The following is a 15764-nucleotide window of genomic DNA, read 5'->3' as shown; positions in this document are numbered from 1 at the left end:
AAGTCAGGATTCTACCTCCGTTAAAAATTGTTGATGTGGAAATGAGAGAAGACGTTTCTTGCAATATGAAGACTGCCATGCTGATGGTCTAACTTTATGCTGTATTTACACAAATCATATGTACATATAGATGTTGTCTGTATGTAGAATTGTCTTCCTTCAAACATAGAAAATTGCTGAATATAGTTTGTGCCCACACCCCTTTCCCCCACATGTTTTATGTGTGTGTTTTGTAATTCACCTAAGTGTAATTCTTTCTCTTATTCACTATACTGGTCTCAGTGCAAGATCAGTAGTGTGGATCTCTCTTGGCTATAATTTTCCCACAAACTTTTCCATAAGTGTATGAAGTGAATCCTGTTTACAAAGTAGTACATGTATAAGAAGAGTGGGGAAATACACAAATTCCAGGAAGGCTACTTTCTAATTCTACCTTTCTCTCAATGTAGAATTTATAAACACTTAAAACTATCCTTGGGGTTTCCCTGGTGGTCCAGTGGTTAAGACTCCGAGCTCCCAATGCAATGGGCATGGATTCGATCCCTGGTCAAGGAAATAAGATCCCCCATGCTGTATGGCATGGCCAAAAAGTAAAGTAAAGTAACGTAAAGTAAAAAGTAAAATAAAGTAAAATAAACCATCTATAGATTTCAAATAATAAAATTTTTCAAAATAAATTAAAAAAAATAAAACTATCCTCATTTGTGAACAATTTGAAACATACCCATACCATTTCACAGTATTTTTTTGGTCAAGTTGTGTTTGGTGAACACAAGTAGTAATTATAATACCATCAAATAAATGTTTACGCACTAATTGGGGCTTTACCTCTTCCTCCCCCCAACAACCAACCTCTAGGAGGTGAATGAATACTTTCCCTTAATTACAATTGTAAGCTTATATAATTTGGGTGGAATGGAAACAACAGGTACTCTCTTGGAAAACAAACTAATGCCCATGGTAGCCTCAGCATTTGCCACAGATTACACACAGGGACCATCATGACCCCTCTGCCTTGGTAACTGCATAGCCTGTGCCAATACTGTGGACCTGGGGGTCGAGGGAAGTGGATACCTTTGGTTAACTTTTCGCCAAGCCCTCAGCTGTCAGACGCATGAACATATCTTCTGGAGTTTAGTCCTGGCATCTTTTCTGTTTACTGTGATTTTTTTCCTTTACGAATTCATTATTAATATGCCAAATTATGTTGGCTGTCCCAGAGGTCATGTCATCATTCATTGTCTGCCTGTGGATTGAAATAAATCTTACTCTTTTGACATATCATTCAGAATTTCTTGATGCCGCTGGCCACATTGCAATGCATTTCCTTTGATCCAGTGATTTTTAATTTATTTCAGTCCTCACAAAATTGCTGTATACTCTGAAACTACATTTCTAAATAGTGTCATGTGTGAAGTTCACTGAAACGTTAGATTAAGGAAAAGTATTAATTAAAAAACGTATTTGCCCAATCTTGGGTTGATATTTTCAAGAGAAAGCATATTTTTAAGCAAAGTACGATGGATAGGATATATTTTTAAGGATTATGAGGACAAGAAACTGGTTATTTATGTAAATAAATAGCAACTGAGTATTTAAATTAAATATATAAAAGGAAAATACACAACAGCAAAAGTATCTTGTATTTTGTCAATAGAAGCTGACACATCATTCATTGCTACCACTGGGTATTGTCGATTATATGACATTTGCAAATAAGGACTGGAAAGGTTTCTCAAGTCTTGTCATACCTGGAGACACTTCAAAACTAGTTATGCTGATTGTTGAGTTCTTAACAAGTCCAGTGTTATAAAATGGGAATTTCCTTTAAAAGACTGAAGCAATGATTTTAAACCTATTCATCTTAGAGTTTTTAAAAATGGTAATAATTGGTGCTCTTTTTTTAAATTATAGAAATGTAATAAGTATAGCTATGAAAGTCAGATTGACTATTAATGAACATTTCAATTCAGTACTATATGGTTTGGCTTTGAGTCTAAGGAGTGTTAATTATTATTATAATTTATTATTTTATGAATATTGTTTATGGAGACACTTTAGGGGCTTAAAATAATCTTCAAAACTCTTTCAGGGAAATCTTTCAGGGAACGCTCTGTTCTTAAAACAAATTACAAATGAGATCTTCATGTATTAAAGTTATACAACAGAGAAAACTAGACTACACAATTTATTCAGCTCTCTAAGGTGATAGAATATTCTTTTGAATAAAAATAACTTTGCAGTTGTACATAATCTGCATTAGAAACTTATAGATTTACTTTAAATTCGCATGTAGTCCCATGTATTAAAAACTTGTCATACAGCTTATTTTCTTTTTAAGGACACATTTTTATTTATTTTATTTAGTTTTAACCTGTTTATCTAGCTTACATGTTTACTTTTTCTGTTTCTGATAAAAGGATCCTTATAACCAAAAATGTATTTATCTGTAGTGCCTGGCCCTGTACCAGTCAATTCTCTTCAAGGAACATCCTTTGAAAATAAGATCTTCTTGAACTGGAAAGAGCCTTTGGATCCAAATGGAATCATCACTCAATATGAGGTACTGGGAGAATAAGGAAGTTTATTGAAATGTGGATTGAAGTGGAGAGTAAAGGAAAATATTAGAGGGAAATAATGGAAAAGAAGTCAGTGAGAGGGGATTAAAATCAATATTAGTTCTCCTCTGTTTTAATTTATAAATTCCTTGATACCAAAATTAAGCATCAAAACAAATATTGTATGGCACCTAGAATCTTCAAATTCTTAAGTAAATGTTGTTGTTTTAGAGAAGTAGAATGTGCCTTGTCAGACAGACTTACTGATGGTTGTAAAGAATAAATTTTTATAAAATTGAGAAACTCATATTTCATTCTATGATTTAGGAGAGGGCATTGAATGTCAGTTGTTTCAGAGTAGGGGGGAAAAACCTAAAAAGCAAAATGTATTGTAAACCTGACTATTCCAGAGCTCCATCTCAACTTTGAATATAAAACATTATCTTATTTTTAAATATGAGAACCTGAAAAGAAGAAAAGGAAGCATCATTTTAATTGCACACATGTGTAGTTCTGTTCCTGAGTAGTCATTGTTGATTATACATAAAACACTTTCTAGTGGCAACAGAGTGCATCATGGGAATGGGGAGTTTTGTTTGCAGGGAGTTTATTACACTATTCTATTTCATGTCTAGTGATGGGTCTGTTCAGATTATCTATTTCTTCTTGGTTCAGATTTGGTGGGACTTTCTGTGTTTCATATGCATTATATTCACATGCATTATATGACCGTTAGACTTTATATATATATGCACACACACACAAACACACATATATTCATATTTAAGTATATTGATTTATCTTTTGATGGAAGAAAATAGATGTATATTGATGCTGTCAGATAACTCTAGATTTATCTGTAGATGAATAGATAAATAGACAGACAGTAGATACAGAATGACAATGAAATAACCATATAAAAATGAGAAGGAAGTGAAAAAAAATGTGATTCATTCCACACAGATGCCCTTGAATTCTATCTTATTTAAAGGGGGTTTATTGAGAATGAATTATGACTTATATTGGATATATAGTAGGAAATGTATTTCTTAAAACAGGTCAGTTACAGCAGCATAAGATCATTTGATCCTGCAGTTCCAGTGGCTGGACCTCCCCAGACTGTATCAAATTTATGGAACAGTACACACCATGTCTTCATGCATCTCCATCCTGGAACCACCTACCAGTTTTTCATAAGAGCCAGCACAGTCAAAGGCTTTGGGCCAGCCACAGCCATCAATGTGACCACCAATATCTCAGGTATGCAAATGAATACAGTGCAAACAGAATTGGTTTGTAATAGCATATCCTAGAGAATCACATATACACTGAGTGTAATTTATCTCATTTATTGAATCTTTAATATAGTTATGATTGAAGGCACTTTAAAGAATTACCTAATAGAGATTATTATTTGTTATATGTCCAAACCTCAAAATCTCAAAATCTCTGTCACTTTTGACAGAGGTCTTTTTAAAGACTATATTATATCTTAATTAGAAATCTTTAAAAGTTAGTTATGAAAGTTCACATTAAAAATCTATTATACTTTTAAGGAGTTGGTAATTATTATGGTATCTGATCTTTACTGTAAATGGATTTTATTAAAAGCATGGTAGAAGATGCTTATAGTACTACATATCTTGTCTCTCTGTTCCATTTTTCCCTGAGATTCTGTTAATTTTATGACAAACAACTATGAACTATTCTTTCTCTTAGAGATCTCACATAAATTCATCTAAATTTCAGAATGGTAATGTACAGGATAATTTTAGGTTGATTAACAAATACCATTAAGTTTCATACTATTTTATATTCACAATTTCATAGTTTGCCAGGAGTTAGCATTGTAATATGCCCTACATCTACACCAGTGTTTGTGTTTGTAACATTTTATCTTATTATTTAAGATTACAAAGATAGATATATGTTACGTGTTAACTGAAAAGTTAAATTTGAAAAATAAATGTTTTGAAGGGTCAACCGCTTAAAAGACTAATTTTGAATATGTAAATTCTTTTTGTTCCTTCATGTTCATTTTTATTACAGTTTTACACAGTGTATATTGATGATATGTCATAATATATCATTAAAAAATCTCTACCATTCTTCTGAAATTATGTAATTTGAATCAGAAAGAAACCACATATTCTCTAATTTTTTTAAGTCTAAAATTTTATTTGGAAATTTTGAATATAATATGAAACTTTAAAAATTTATATCATGGAAAAAATTATTTCAATATGAGCTATGGTTCCTTTTACATAACATTTGATATATCTTAATGGTCTAATAAAAAAAGAATTTTAAAATAGTATTAGTTAGAAAATAGCAATGTATTAAAATTGCCAATTCATTTCTCGATGGAACAATTCTAAATTATCAATTTAAATATTTATTGAAATTATTTTACTAGAAAATATGGCTTGGTGATATCATAATAGAGTAAAACAGATTTCCTACCCTTTAGAAGTGCCTATAGTGCTATAAATAAGATCTTTCAACAGAGATATCTACAAAGTTTACATAAACTTTATAAAACTGAGAACATTGTACAAATGAATATTATTGAGAGCCATAATTTATTGTTTCAGACACAATTTTTTTTATTAAAAAATTACAAAGACCAGAACACCCATCTAGCATTTTCTTTGAATTATTTAACTGCAGTTTCACTTGAAGCAACCTATGTACATGGATACTTGATTTGAACTTTAAAAGTTTGTTGCAATCACTATATCTTGGGGACACACAGTAATCAAGCTAAGGCTAATGAAATTTATGGTTAGTGTGGTTCTCAGGCTTACTTGAACTTTTAAGGTAATTTATGGTTGCTTATCCCTGAGTCCAGTAACTCTATCCTTCAGCATTTTAAAAGCAATTTAAATAAAAGTGAAATCAAGTTGTTGGAGGCATGGTGCTTGGCAGTATGATTTACATGTGTATGTGGACGCGTGTGCGCATAATACACACACACATACACACACATATGATACTCATATACATATTGTGCCTCTTTAGTATCCGTTGATTCTACTTCCTAAATAACTCTCAGATAATTTGCCTCTTTCTAATGTCACTGTTTCTTCCTTTCCATCTGGATCGTATTTTAAGCAGATCATTGACATGTCTTTCTAAGCAGCATCCTTGCCTTTAGATTTACCTTGCTTCAATGTTTTTTTCTGTTGATTTTTGTACAACAAATATTGCTTCCTTAATTTTTTTTTCAAAATCTAATATAGTATATCCAGTATAATAAAGCCCAAACATCCTTGCATGATTAGCATTTGTGGCCCTTCATTTTATGACCCCTCCCATCCTCCACTCCTACCCATGAATCCAAAGTTCCAGGCATAGCAAACTACTTGTAGCTCTTAGAACACTTTGTCCTTTCACATGATATCTTCACATAGTCTGTTCCCTATCTCTGGAATATTATTCCATGCTTTCTCTTTCTGATGAGTTTTTACTCTTCTTTTAACATTCAGTTCAAGCATTGCCTCGACAGTGAAGTCTTCTGTGTTTCATCTTGCCAGTTCTCAACACTAGTTTAGACATGAGTGGTCCCCCAGCATCAACTAGTTTAGACAGGTGTGGTCCCCCAGCATCAACATCACATGGAAATGTCCTGAAAATGTACATTATCAGGCCCCTCCCCAGACCTTCTGAATCAGAAACTGTAGGGGAGATAGGCAGCTATCTGTGTTTTAAGAAACCTGCCAGGTGTTTCTGATCTCCCTAGTTTGAGAACCACTGCATTGGCTAATTAACTGTCCCCTCTTTTGGTCACCTAAATTTTGCTATAATTTTTTTTGCTTTTTGTAAGACTCACACGTTTGATAAATGTGAATCCTTATTTTTAATTCTATAAATGTCAGAAACCATACTTCATTTGCTTTTATATTTATAGCACTTCTCATAAAATTTGACGCATAAGTATTCAGTAAATGTCCAATGAATGAATTGAAATACTCTAAAATTTTACTTAGACACGGTTTGTTCTCAATTTTTCTGATAAGGCACACATTTCACTCTTCATATACTCCCTTAAACAATCTTTCTGCATGGAAATAATACAAAGCCATTTGAGGTTATTCACCCGGTTCAAGATTAGGAAGCCCCCTCTCCCCCAAATATTATCAAATATTTTGAAAATCTTAAAGTTTCTTCCTTTCAAGAATCTGGCAACTACTGCACTAGTTCATGGTAAATAAAGTTCCCATTCGCACTCAACATACTTCTAGATATGTTTCTGTTCTGACCACAGTGGTGAAAGCAGTCCAGACTAATGCTGGGCCATTCCACAACCATTAGATCAGAAGCAGCACCACCTCCCCCAGGCAGCCCTTCACCTAGGTTCCTGCCATTTCTGTCTCCACGCCTCCATGTGCAACTCCATAACCAGAACTCCCCAGAGTCTATGCTGTTAACACCTTCCTCCCATCCCATCAGTGCTGATTTCAATATCTCAGGAAACTAAAGCTAAAACATCTTCACAAAATGTTTGGAGTGTGTGTCACAAGTTACCAGATTATAATTTAATTTTCAGCAACAAATCTTTGCTTCACATCTTCTGCTGCTTTAGGTTCCTGGAGTTAACATTCAGTGGCATATATTAAGGTACAGTTTAGATATTAATTATTAAATTGATTTTTGCCTCAGTCAGGATCATTTATTCATCTTGAACTATGATATATTCCTGTTCATTGAGTGAATTTTTTTGCCTCATTAATCATTTCTCAGCTCCAACTTTACCTGACTATGAAGGAGTTGATGCCTCCCTCAATGAAACTGCCACCACGATAACTGTATTGTTGAGACCAGCACAGGCTAAAGGTGCACCTATCAGGTAAGAGGGGGGAAAATAATAGTCAAAGGGAGAAACAGCCAGTAGGAGAAATGTTTTCTCATAGTTGCTCAGTAGTCAATATAGTGGTTCATCTTTAAGAGACGTTCGTTTGACAATTACTGTCAGAATGGTTTTATTTTTGTTTTGTTTTTGTTTTTTCATTTGGATGAACCTGTGGAGAGACTTTTAAGAGTAGAATTCTAAGGGGATTTTGAGATATTCATGAACTGAACCATTCACTTCTCTGTACTATTTGATTTAACAGCTTTGCTCTTTGATTTTTTTTTTCTCTAGTCCTATGTCATTTCCCTTCCTCTGTTGGTATCTATGGTATGTGAGCTTTGAAGGTATTTGTCAGGAAAACAATGAGAAAATAACTCCTGTCCATCGTATTAAATCTGTTATGAGTAATTTCATATGGGTGATTGAAAAATAGGAAGCTTGAGGAAGTAAAAGGAGAATAGTTAAAATGAATGCAGCTTATGTGACCTTTTAATTCCGAAATTGTTGCTTCTTGGGAATTCCACAATAAATATTAAAATTCAATTTGCCATTTACTTTATCTATCCAATATTAAAATCTCCCAGATTATCCTCATCTTGAAGAAATTATGAGCCATGTTATTTGCAGGGATTGAGTCAAATTATTCAAACTATTTTAATTCCTGGGCATTTGTAGTTAGATAAATGTCCAAAACTTAAGCAAATTGCCATTGTAGAAACTTGTAGATTTTGTATTCATACTTCTGTTAAGAAATAAATCAAGGCACAGAAATCCGTGCAGGTATTTCATAATTGAGTTATCTTAAGTTGTTTACATATTCATTAAAAAATAAAATCAATCTTTGTTCTATGTGTAAAATGAATACATTTGAGGCGCACATATTAACCATTTAAATAATCCTAAATCACTGGAAAGGAAGAAATATTTTTGTTAATTTAAAAAAATATTGATAAAAGAACCTGAGTCCATAAAGGAAACTCTTACCTCGTGTCTGGCTAAAATTCACACTAATGCCACACCAGAGAAAAAGAGGTGATTGGATATATTTGTCATATAAACACTTGTGAGGCACTGGCTACTTGAAAATGCAAAGTCTGTAGTGCTGTTCATGAATGAATGATCTGTGAGTGAGTCTGATTGCTGATCCAAAGCAGAAAGATAAAATGCCTGCATTCAGCATCTTTTACTATTGACAAGTAATCAGAGTCATTCACATGATCCTACCTGTGATAAAATTTGCCTTATAGCTGTTCAGTTCTGCTGCTGTTGTTTAAATGAACTACCAGGTACTTGCATTTATCTTTTAGATATTTGAGTGAACTCAGCTTTACTTAATGTAAGTTGCACACACAGTATATTATTATTATCGCACAATAGTGTTACATAATGTAACTTACACTCTTTATTAATTTAATCAAATTATTACACAAATATTAATTGACCATGTATCATGTGCCAGGCACTGTGCTAAGCATTGTAAATCAAAGATAAATTGATCACAAAAAACACAAACCTTTGCCCAGATTTGTCATGGACAATCAGACAGGTCTGCAGCTCTATAAATCATAGTTCATGTTCATGGACTTTGTTGTATTAGTGAATATATTATCGATAACATGTTTTTAAGTCAAAAGTCTTTCTCTGATTTTATTTACATTTACTTATCACAGAATTTCTGATTTCCAAGAATACTACAATAAGAAATAATTAAATACTTTTTAAGATAAAAAGTATTTAGAAAGAATGTTACTACCAAGAAAAAAATCTGTTTTCCAGCTGACTTGCCCAGCTACCTGGGATCACCCCTAGGTGTGGGGGCCAGGTGGCAGGACCAGACTGGGCTAGTCAAGCAATTAGGCTTCAAGTGAGCCCTGCCTCCTTTGCTTGTTTGAATCCTCCAGTCAGGTAATCTTGTCTTCTTTCCTATGACCAAATTTCTACCTTCAATATTGCCACCAGTAACAGGAGCCTGATCTTGAGGCTCATCTTGTCCAATGCTCGAATTTCTTTGAAATGAGGACCCAATTTGATGTAATCATTTTTCCTAGCACTGTATTTATGGTCCTTCAAACCTTTGATTGGATCCTCATCACTTCCTTCAGATTCTTGAAACTATTTGACATTCTATCTAATTTCTTCTTTATTTATCTTAGTCTATCAGAATCTCTGCTCTGCTAATGCTCATTGCCCTTCCACTCTGTCTCCTCCCCTCTGGATAAGAGCCAGAGCTGTTTACCACCTACCTAAACCTCCTTAGAGTATCCATCTGTTAGCTTTGTCTGCTATCACAGGCCCTAAATACTAGGTTCTGTCTTTCCCTACTTTATAGTACTACTAGCTTCTGCCAGACTGCATTTTACCATCAGTTTCTCCCAACTCCAGTGGAAATATAAATCTTTCTGCTCTGGTCTTCCTAATGTCAAACAAACTCCAATTTCCAAAGCCTCTGTTATAGCATATAGGAAAGCCTTGTTACGCAGAGTTGGTACATTTAGTTTAACTTAGTTGTATTAAGAAAGCTAAGATTACCAATGGTTTCCATATAAATTTATTGACTCAACAGTTTTCAGTATGTGCGAGAAGCTGAGATGGATACTTAGAATAGAAATCACATAAGGCAACGTAGTGTGTACCCTCAACTGGGGGTGGTAGAGTCATAAATCAATGAATGGTAACAGTGCAGTATGATCAGTGAAGTGACAGCAGCTAGAAAATGTGGTACTAGAGCTGAGTTTTGAAGAAGTAGAAATGAACTTAGCCAAGGGTCATTTTGAGGAGAGAGGAGAGATTGCTCAGAAGAGAAGGGACAATGGGCTTTCCAGATGACTGCAAAGGAAAGGATTGGCTATGTCACAGAGTGCAGTGTGTTCTATCAATAGAACAGCAAGTAGTTCAGGTCACTGAGAAGCAAAGGTGTGTGGGAGAAGTACCAGGAGCTGAGATTGGAGAAATAAGCAGGGGCTCTAGCAAGAGGTTGTTTAGTGTCCGTCTAAAAACTGAAGGTGGCCGCGGAAGGATTTTAAGTGGAAACTATCTCGAGCAATTGTACATTCTTAGAAAGATCGCTCTGAGTAGAAACATGAAGAATGAACTGGGGGTAAACCAGACTGAAGGCACAATGGTCCCAATGAGAAGAACTACTGGACCACACTAAGGTGAAAGCAATGGAAATACAGGTGAGGCTATGCCTCCCATATAAGGTTTTACACAGGGTAGGGTGTATAAAGTTTGGTGAGAAGAGTGATAGAATGGAGACTTGGGGTGAGAAATGATGGTGGCTTTTATTCTAGAAGTCGCAGCAGAGCAAAAAGCCACCTAAGAATTCAAGATATTGGTTTCTTGAGGTTTTTAAGTAATAACAAATATTTGTATTGTTTTATTTGTACCCCAAATCAAGCAAAAGGCATGTTCTCTCTTTGGAAGAGTTCTTTTGTATATAATAAATTATTTTATATATATAATATTTGTGTATATGTGCCTATCTTACCAATGTTGTAACCTAGCTTTCTTTCTAAGGTGTCATGATGTATACAGAACAAATAATGTCCACCCCAGTGAAAGATGCTGATCTAAATACTGCAGAACGCAGCATCACCAACCATATTGTTCTTTAGTGTTCATGAAGACTTTGTCCATATGCTAATGTAAAACTTGTGCAGTACAGTCCTGGCAAGTGTGGTTCTTTGACAAAACTAATTTTTGAATATATAATCATTCTAAAGGTTGAAAGTTGCTGCCTGACTTAACTAGACCTTCGAACCGCCTTACCAACATTTTAAGATCTAGCCTTAAATCTGTCATCACTTGACAATCATTACTGTGATTCAAAATGAATATTACCCACATTTGGAATCAATCCCCTAGAATGCATAGTTTATTTTTTTCTGAAACATTTTATATTCTTCTTAAATGAATTCAAATTCTAACCTGAGTAGATATAATTATAAATCAGAATGCATAGAATGTCCCATTTATTAAAAGATTGACTCAATGTAGCTGTGTTTTCAGATAATGAAGATAGCAACAGAATATTGCAAAAACACAGAGAAGAGTTCCTCGGTGGTGAACTCAGTTTATTGAAAGGTGTAATAAATGAATGTGTGTTTTATCACAGCATTTTCCAAATATAAGCTCTACCTATTTTAAGCTGGCAGGAAGCTATCTATTCTAGGGTATAACTAAATGTTTATTTTGTAGGTAAAACCTAACCTTGCACTTTAACATATTAAGTACCGTATATTTTTAGTTAGGTAACTAGGATCTAGTCATGAAATGCCATCAAAACCATTATTTCTTCCACAGTTATATTAGGAAAAGAAATTGATGCTCAGTGATAGCGTAACAGAAATACAGATCAGAATATAGATCTGAGTTATTTGGAGTTCAAACCTTATATGTTAGAGTTATTCCCTGGATCAGTTGGTCACATATACACAACTTGAAACATTAAGACTACCATCCTCATCCATCGGCAGAATATTTCATTTCATCCCAGAATTTTAAAGAGATGAAATATTTGCACCTGATTTTTCTTGCCACTGTCATGACACAGAACTTACTTGAATTCCAGATAAAAATGCTTTGAAATTTAAACAAAGATGGAAATAATCATTTTGCCCCATTTTATAGGCACACAGGTCATGTGGTCCAAGTAAAATCAAATAGATGTTACTTTAACTTAATGTTTATTCTACAGAATCACAGTAGGTAGAATTTTTTTCCTAACAGAAACCATGAGGAAGTGTTCCCTTTGTGTTAAATCTTTTTTCCAGCCTTTATCCCAGCCATCAACTTTTGTGACCTTGAGAAACTCTGAGCCAGAACCTCTAGCTGAGCCACTCCCAAATTCCTGACCCATAGAAACTGTGGGATGATAAATGCCTGCTGTTTTGAGCCACAGAGTTCCGGGGTAACTTATTATGCAGTAGGAGGTAACTAATACAAGCACCCACAAAGCTGCAGCTTTCTCTTCCTTCAGGTTTCTGCTTAAAGGGCACATAGGTCTTTCTTGACCACTGCTTATAAAATAGAACTCTTCATCCTGTCCTTCCCTATGCCCCATCGTGATTTATTTTTCTTTACTGCACTTATCCCCTTTTCAAGGTATGTGTAGTTTTTCTTTTTTATTTTATTTGTTTTATTTATATTTCCCTAATAGAGTATAAGGTTCATGAAAGGAGAGACTTTTACGACTATGTTCATTATTGTAGCCTCAGCACTTAAAATGGTGCATGGATAATATTATAATATAATACCAGATAGTATTTGTAATGTAGCATAGTAGTGATAAAAGCAATAAATATTATAAGACAGTGGTTCTTGACCTTTTCTCAACTCCAGAATTCCTGAGGGATACGCCTGCTGGTACCGATCAATGCATCTGTGGCATCATAATTTGTGGGTGGATTAAGGACTGAATTGAAAAGGCATCTCACGTAACTGAGTTCTACCCACACTTCATCCTTCAGTTACCTCTACCTCAAGAATTACTTCCATTGGCTTTAGGAGACAGAGTAATTACTGAGGGAACTAGTCAGAGACGGCTTTATGGCAGAAGTAGAAAAGCTAGAAAAGGAGAAAGGAGGAAACTCTTCAGCAGTGTATTTGGTACGTTTAGGTAATAATGGTCTTACAAGTTTGAAATGGATAATATATATTAGGAGGTAGTGAGAGCAAGATGGAGATATAAGGATATGGTAAGATATTAACCCCAGTGTAATGCATCTAGATTTTGACAGTGGGAGAGCATCACATAATTTTGACAAAGCGAAATGTTGGAGAAGAGTAGTTAATGTCCAAAGTGGTGTTTTAGGAAAATATCAGCAGTGTTCAGAATGATTCTCTTTTGCATTCTCCATGAACAGTTGATGGCATATAGACAATATTAAAAAAATAACTGGCAAAATGGACGGCTAGATAGGGGGTGCCTAGATTACACGAAGGAGGAAATGAAGGCAAGAAAACTAGACTAGCAATATGAACATAAAGTTATAAATACCTCCCTAATGATGGAAGTAATGGGGATGAAAAGAAATGGTATATTGCAAGGGAGCTAGGGCATGATTAAAAATAAAATTTGTTAAAGTTAATGCCAGCATTTTGAGCTTTGCTGACTCAGAAACTAGTAGTTCCTCTTACAGAAACAGGAAAGTCGTGAGAGACCTGGATTGTATGTTTAAGGAGTGAAGAGTTGAAGAGCAAGAAACGTGATGGGCACCAACATGGTATTTAAACCTTTACTTCTGTGGATTATCGAAATGTTGCCATCGGGGCAGTCAGTGGGAACAGTGGTGGCTATGAGATCTTGGAAAGTATGTGGATGAGAGGAATTGTAAAACATTGGCACTAGGGGATTTCTCCTGAAGCTTTAAAGAGACATTTTAGATTTAAAAAATGAGGAAGTTTCCAATTTTTATTTGATATCACCTAGAAGTCGTACAAGCTGCAACTTAAACCAAAATCACAGAGGGTTTACTTACTAATGGGTTAAAAAATAATAATAATAGTCCATGGCAGGCTGTTATAGGCACCTGTGAGTTCATCTCCAACATTTTTAAGCATTAAATCAGGAAGAATATTTACCATGTCTATTATATAATTGCTTTAAGCTAATAGCAAAATCCATGTGCATATTTTTTTACAGTCTTATAACTGAAGGGAAATTGTATGATGAGAAATCATTATTTGGCCTTATAAAAAACTAAAAATGACTACATACCAATGTTTAATCAAATTAAATTATAGTATAGTGAAATCATTTTTAGTTTTTTAACATAAAGAAATCCTATTTTGAGTGTTGAGTAAAGATTCATGATGCCAGTGTATTGATTTTAACTTAATTGTAGAAATATTTTTAAAATTAATTAAAAGGAGTGGGGAAATATGAAATATAGGTAGCGTGAATAAAACTATTCAGGTGGCTTTGGAATACTTAAAATTGCCAGAGTACTAAGCTCAAATAATATTTAGATCTAGCTAGACTTAAGTACCATTAGGTAATTACACCCCACAAGGATGAAAGAGCACAGGCCCATTTCATGTAATCAGCCAAATCACTTCTAATTTGATTTCTCATTCCTTATTTTCTGTCCTTTAATTAATTTGTATTGATAAATAAGAAAGCAGGAAAAAAACAACTTTAGAAAAATGAGGAGTATGTGGTTAAAGAACAGCCTACTCAGACAAAGTGAACAATGAAGGTAGGATCATTTATTTTAAAAATGAACTTTATAATTTTTAGTTTGAGGCTCCATCTCAAGTTCGATGAGGTCTTTCCCAAAGAGCAGATGGTACCTTTTCTTCTTTTACTCCTCTCCAACATCGGCAGTTTGCTTTTCCTCTTAATAGATCTGAAGAGACAAGCTGTCTTGTGTGAAGTTCCTTAATTTGGAATGTACAATCTATGTCAATTTAATAGAATTAGTTAAGACTGAATGTTCACTAGATGTTCTGGATTTTTCTAGAGGTATGGGCTAATTAAGGAGAAATTTATTTTTAAAGATTAAGTTAAATGATTAACAAGGATGCTCTAATTGTCATTATTGTCCATTAGGGCAAGAATTTGAGGTTAGATGTATTTGAGGAGTGTGCATGTGCAAGTTTATCTACATATATGTCTGTATCCACAGAATATGCAGATTATAACATACAAATGTGGATTCTAAATTGAAAATAAACAGAAAAAGAAAAGACTAGGTTTGCCTAACATTGCGTATGTCAGCTATGATCTCTCTTTTTTTTCTCTCCAAGGGCTAGGCTTATGTATTTCCCATATTTTAAAATTGACAAGTGCCTGCTCCACAGACCCCTCAGAGAGCATGTATCTTGTCAATACCATTCCTTGGAGCTTAGAAACACAATTTGGCAGAGGTATAGAGAATGATGCAGTACATATAATTTCAAATAACATAGAATTTTGCCTTAGTTACTTACCCAAATCTCAGTTTCTGACATTAGTACAATTTCTAAAGGAAAGGAGATAGATACCAACCTACCAATTTTTTTTTAGCATTATTTTAAAGGAAAATGGAACTTGAATAATTAGGAGGAAAAAATCTTTAATTTATGAAGCTCCTTTCCCTTTATGTAAGTTTTCTGTTGGTAGGTATAACAGAGTTTATATTAAGTCAGAGTTTTATACTAACTATACTGGCGTAAAATTTAATATTTAATTGTCTTAGATGCAAATTTTCTCTCTCTCTCTCTGTCTCTCACTCCTTTATTTTTTGGAAGGTCATTAAAGAAAATATGCAGAGCCTATGAATAGCAACTGTTTGCTCTATACAGATTGAGTATATTTGCCTGGAAATTCAAGATTCAAACAAACAGCCCTACACACATTTAATTCATTTGTA

The 15764-nt window shown here is 34.1% G+C and overlaps 1 protein-coding gene across 2 annotated transcripts in view; it reads left to right on the top strand.

Annotated features, from left to right (window-relative positions):
* PTPRK (protein tyrosine phosphatase receptor type K) overlaps positions 1-15764 on the top strand; it is a 535150-nt gene that overhangs the window by 415287 nt on the left and 104099 nt on the right. For both annotated transcript variants that reach the window (XM_057738295.1, XM_057738294.1), the window contains exons 9-11: positions 2454-2563; positions 3617-3818; positions 7302-7407. In XM_057738295.1, coding sequence (XP_057594278.1) covers positions 2454-2563; positions 3617-3818; positions 7302-7407 — 418 coding nt within the window. The remainder of the gene's footprint in view (positions 1-2453; positions 2564-3616; positions 3819-7301; positions 7408-15764) is intronic.

This window comes from Hippopotamus amphibius, chromosome 6, assembly GCF_030028045.1.
Source record: "Hippopotamus amphibius kiboko isolate mHipAmp2 chromosome 6, mHipAmp2.hap2, whole genome shotgun sequence".
Classification (NCBI taxonomy): domain Eukaryota; kingdom Metazoa; phylum Chordata; class Mammalia; order Artiodactyla; family Hippopotamidae; genus Hippopotamus; species Hippopotamus amphibius.
The sequence above is the reverse complement of the archived record's forward strand: the minus strand, read 5'-3'. Positions and strand labels throughout refer to the sequence as shown.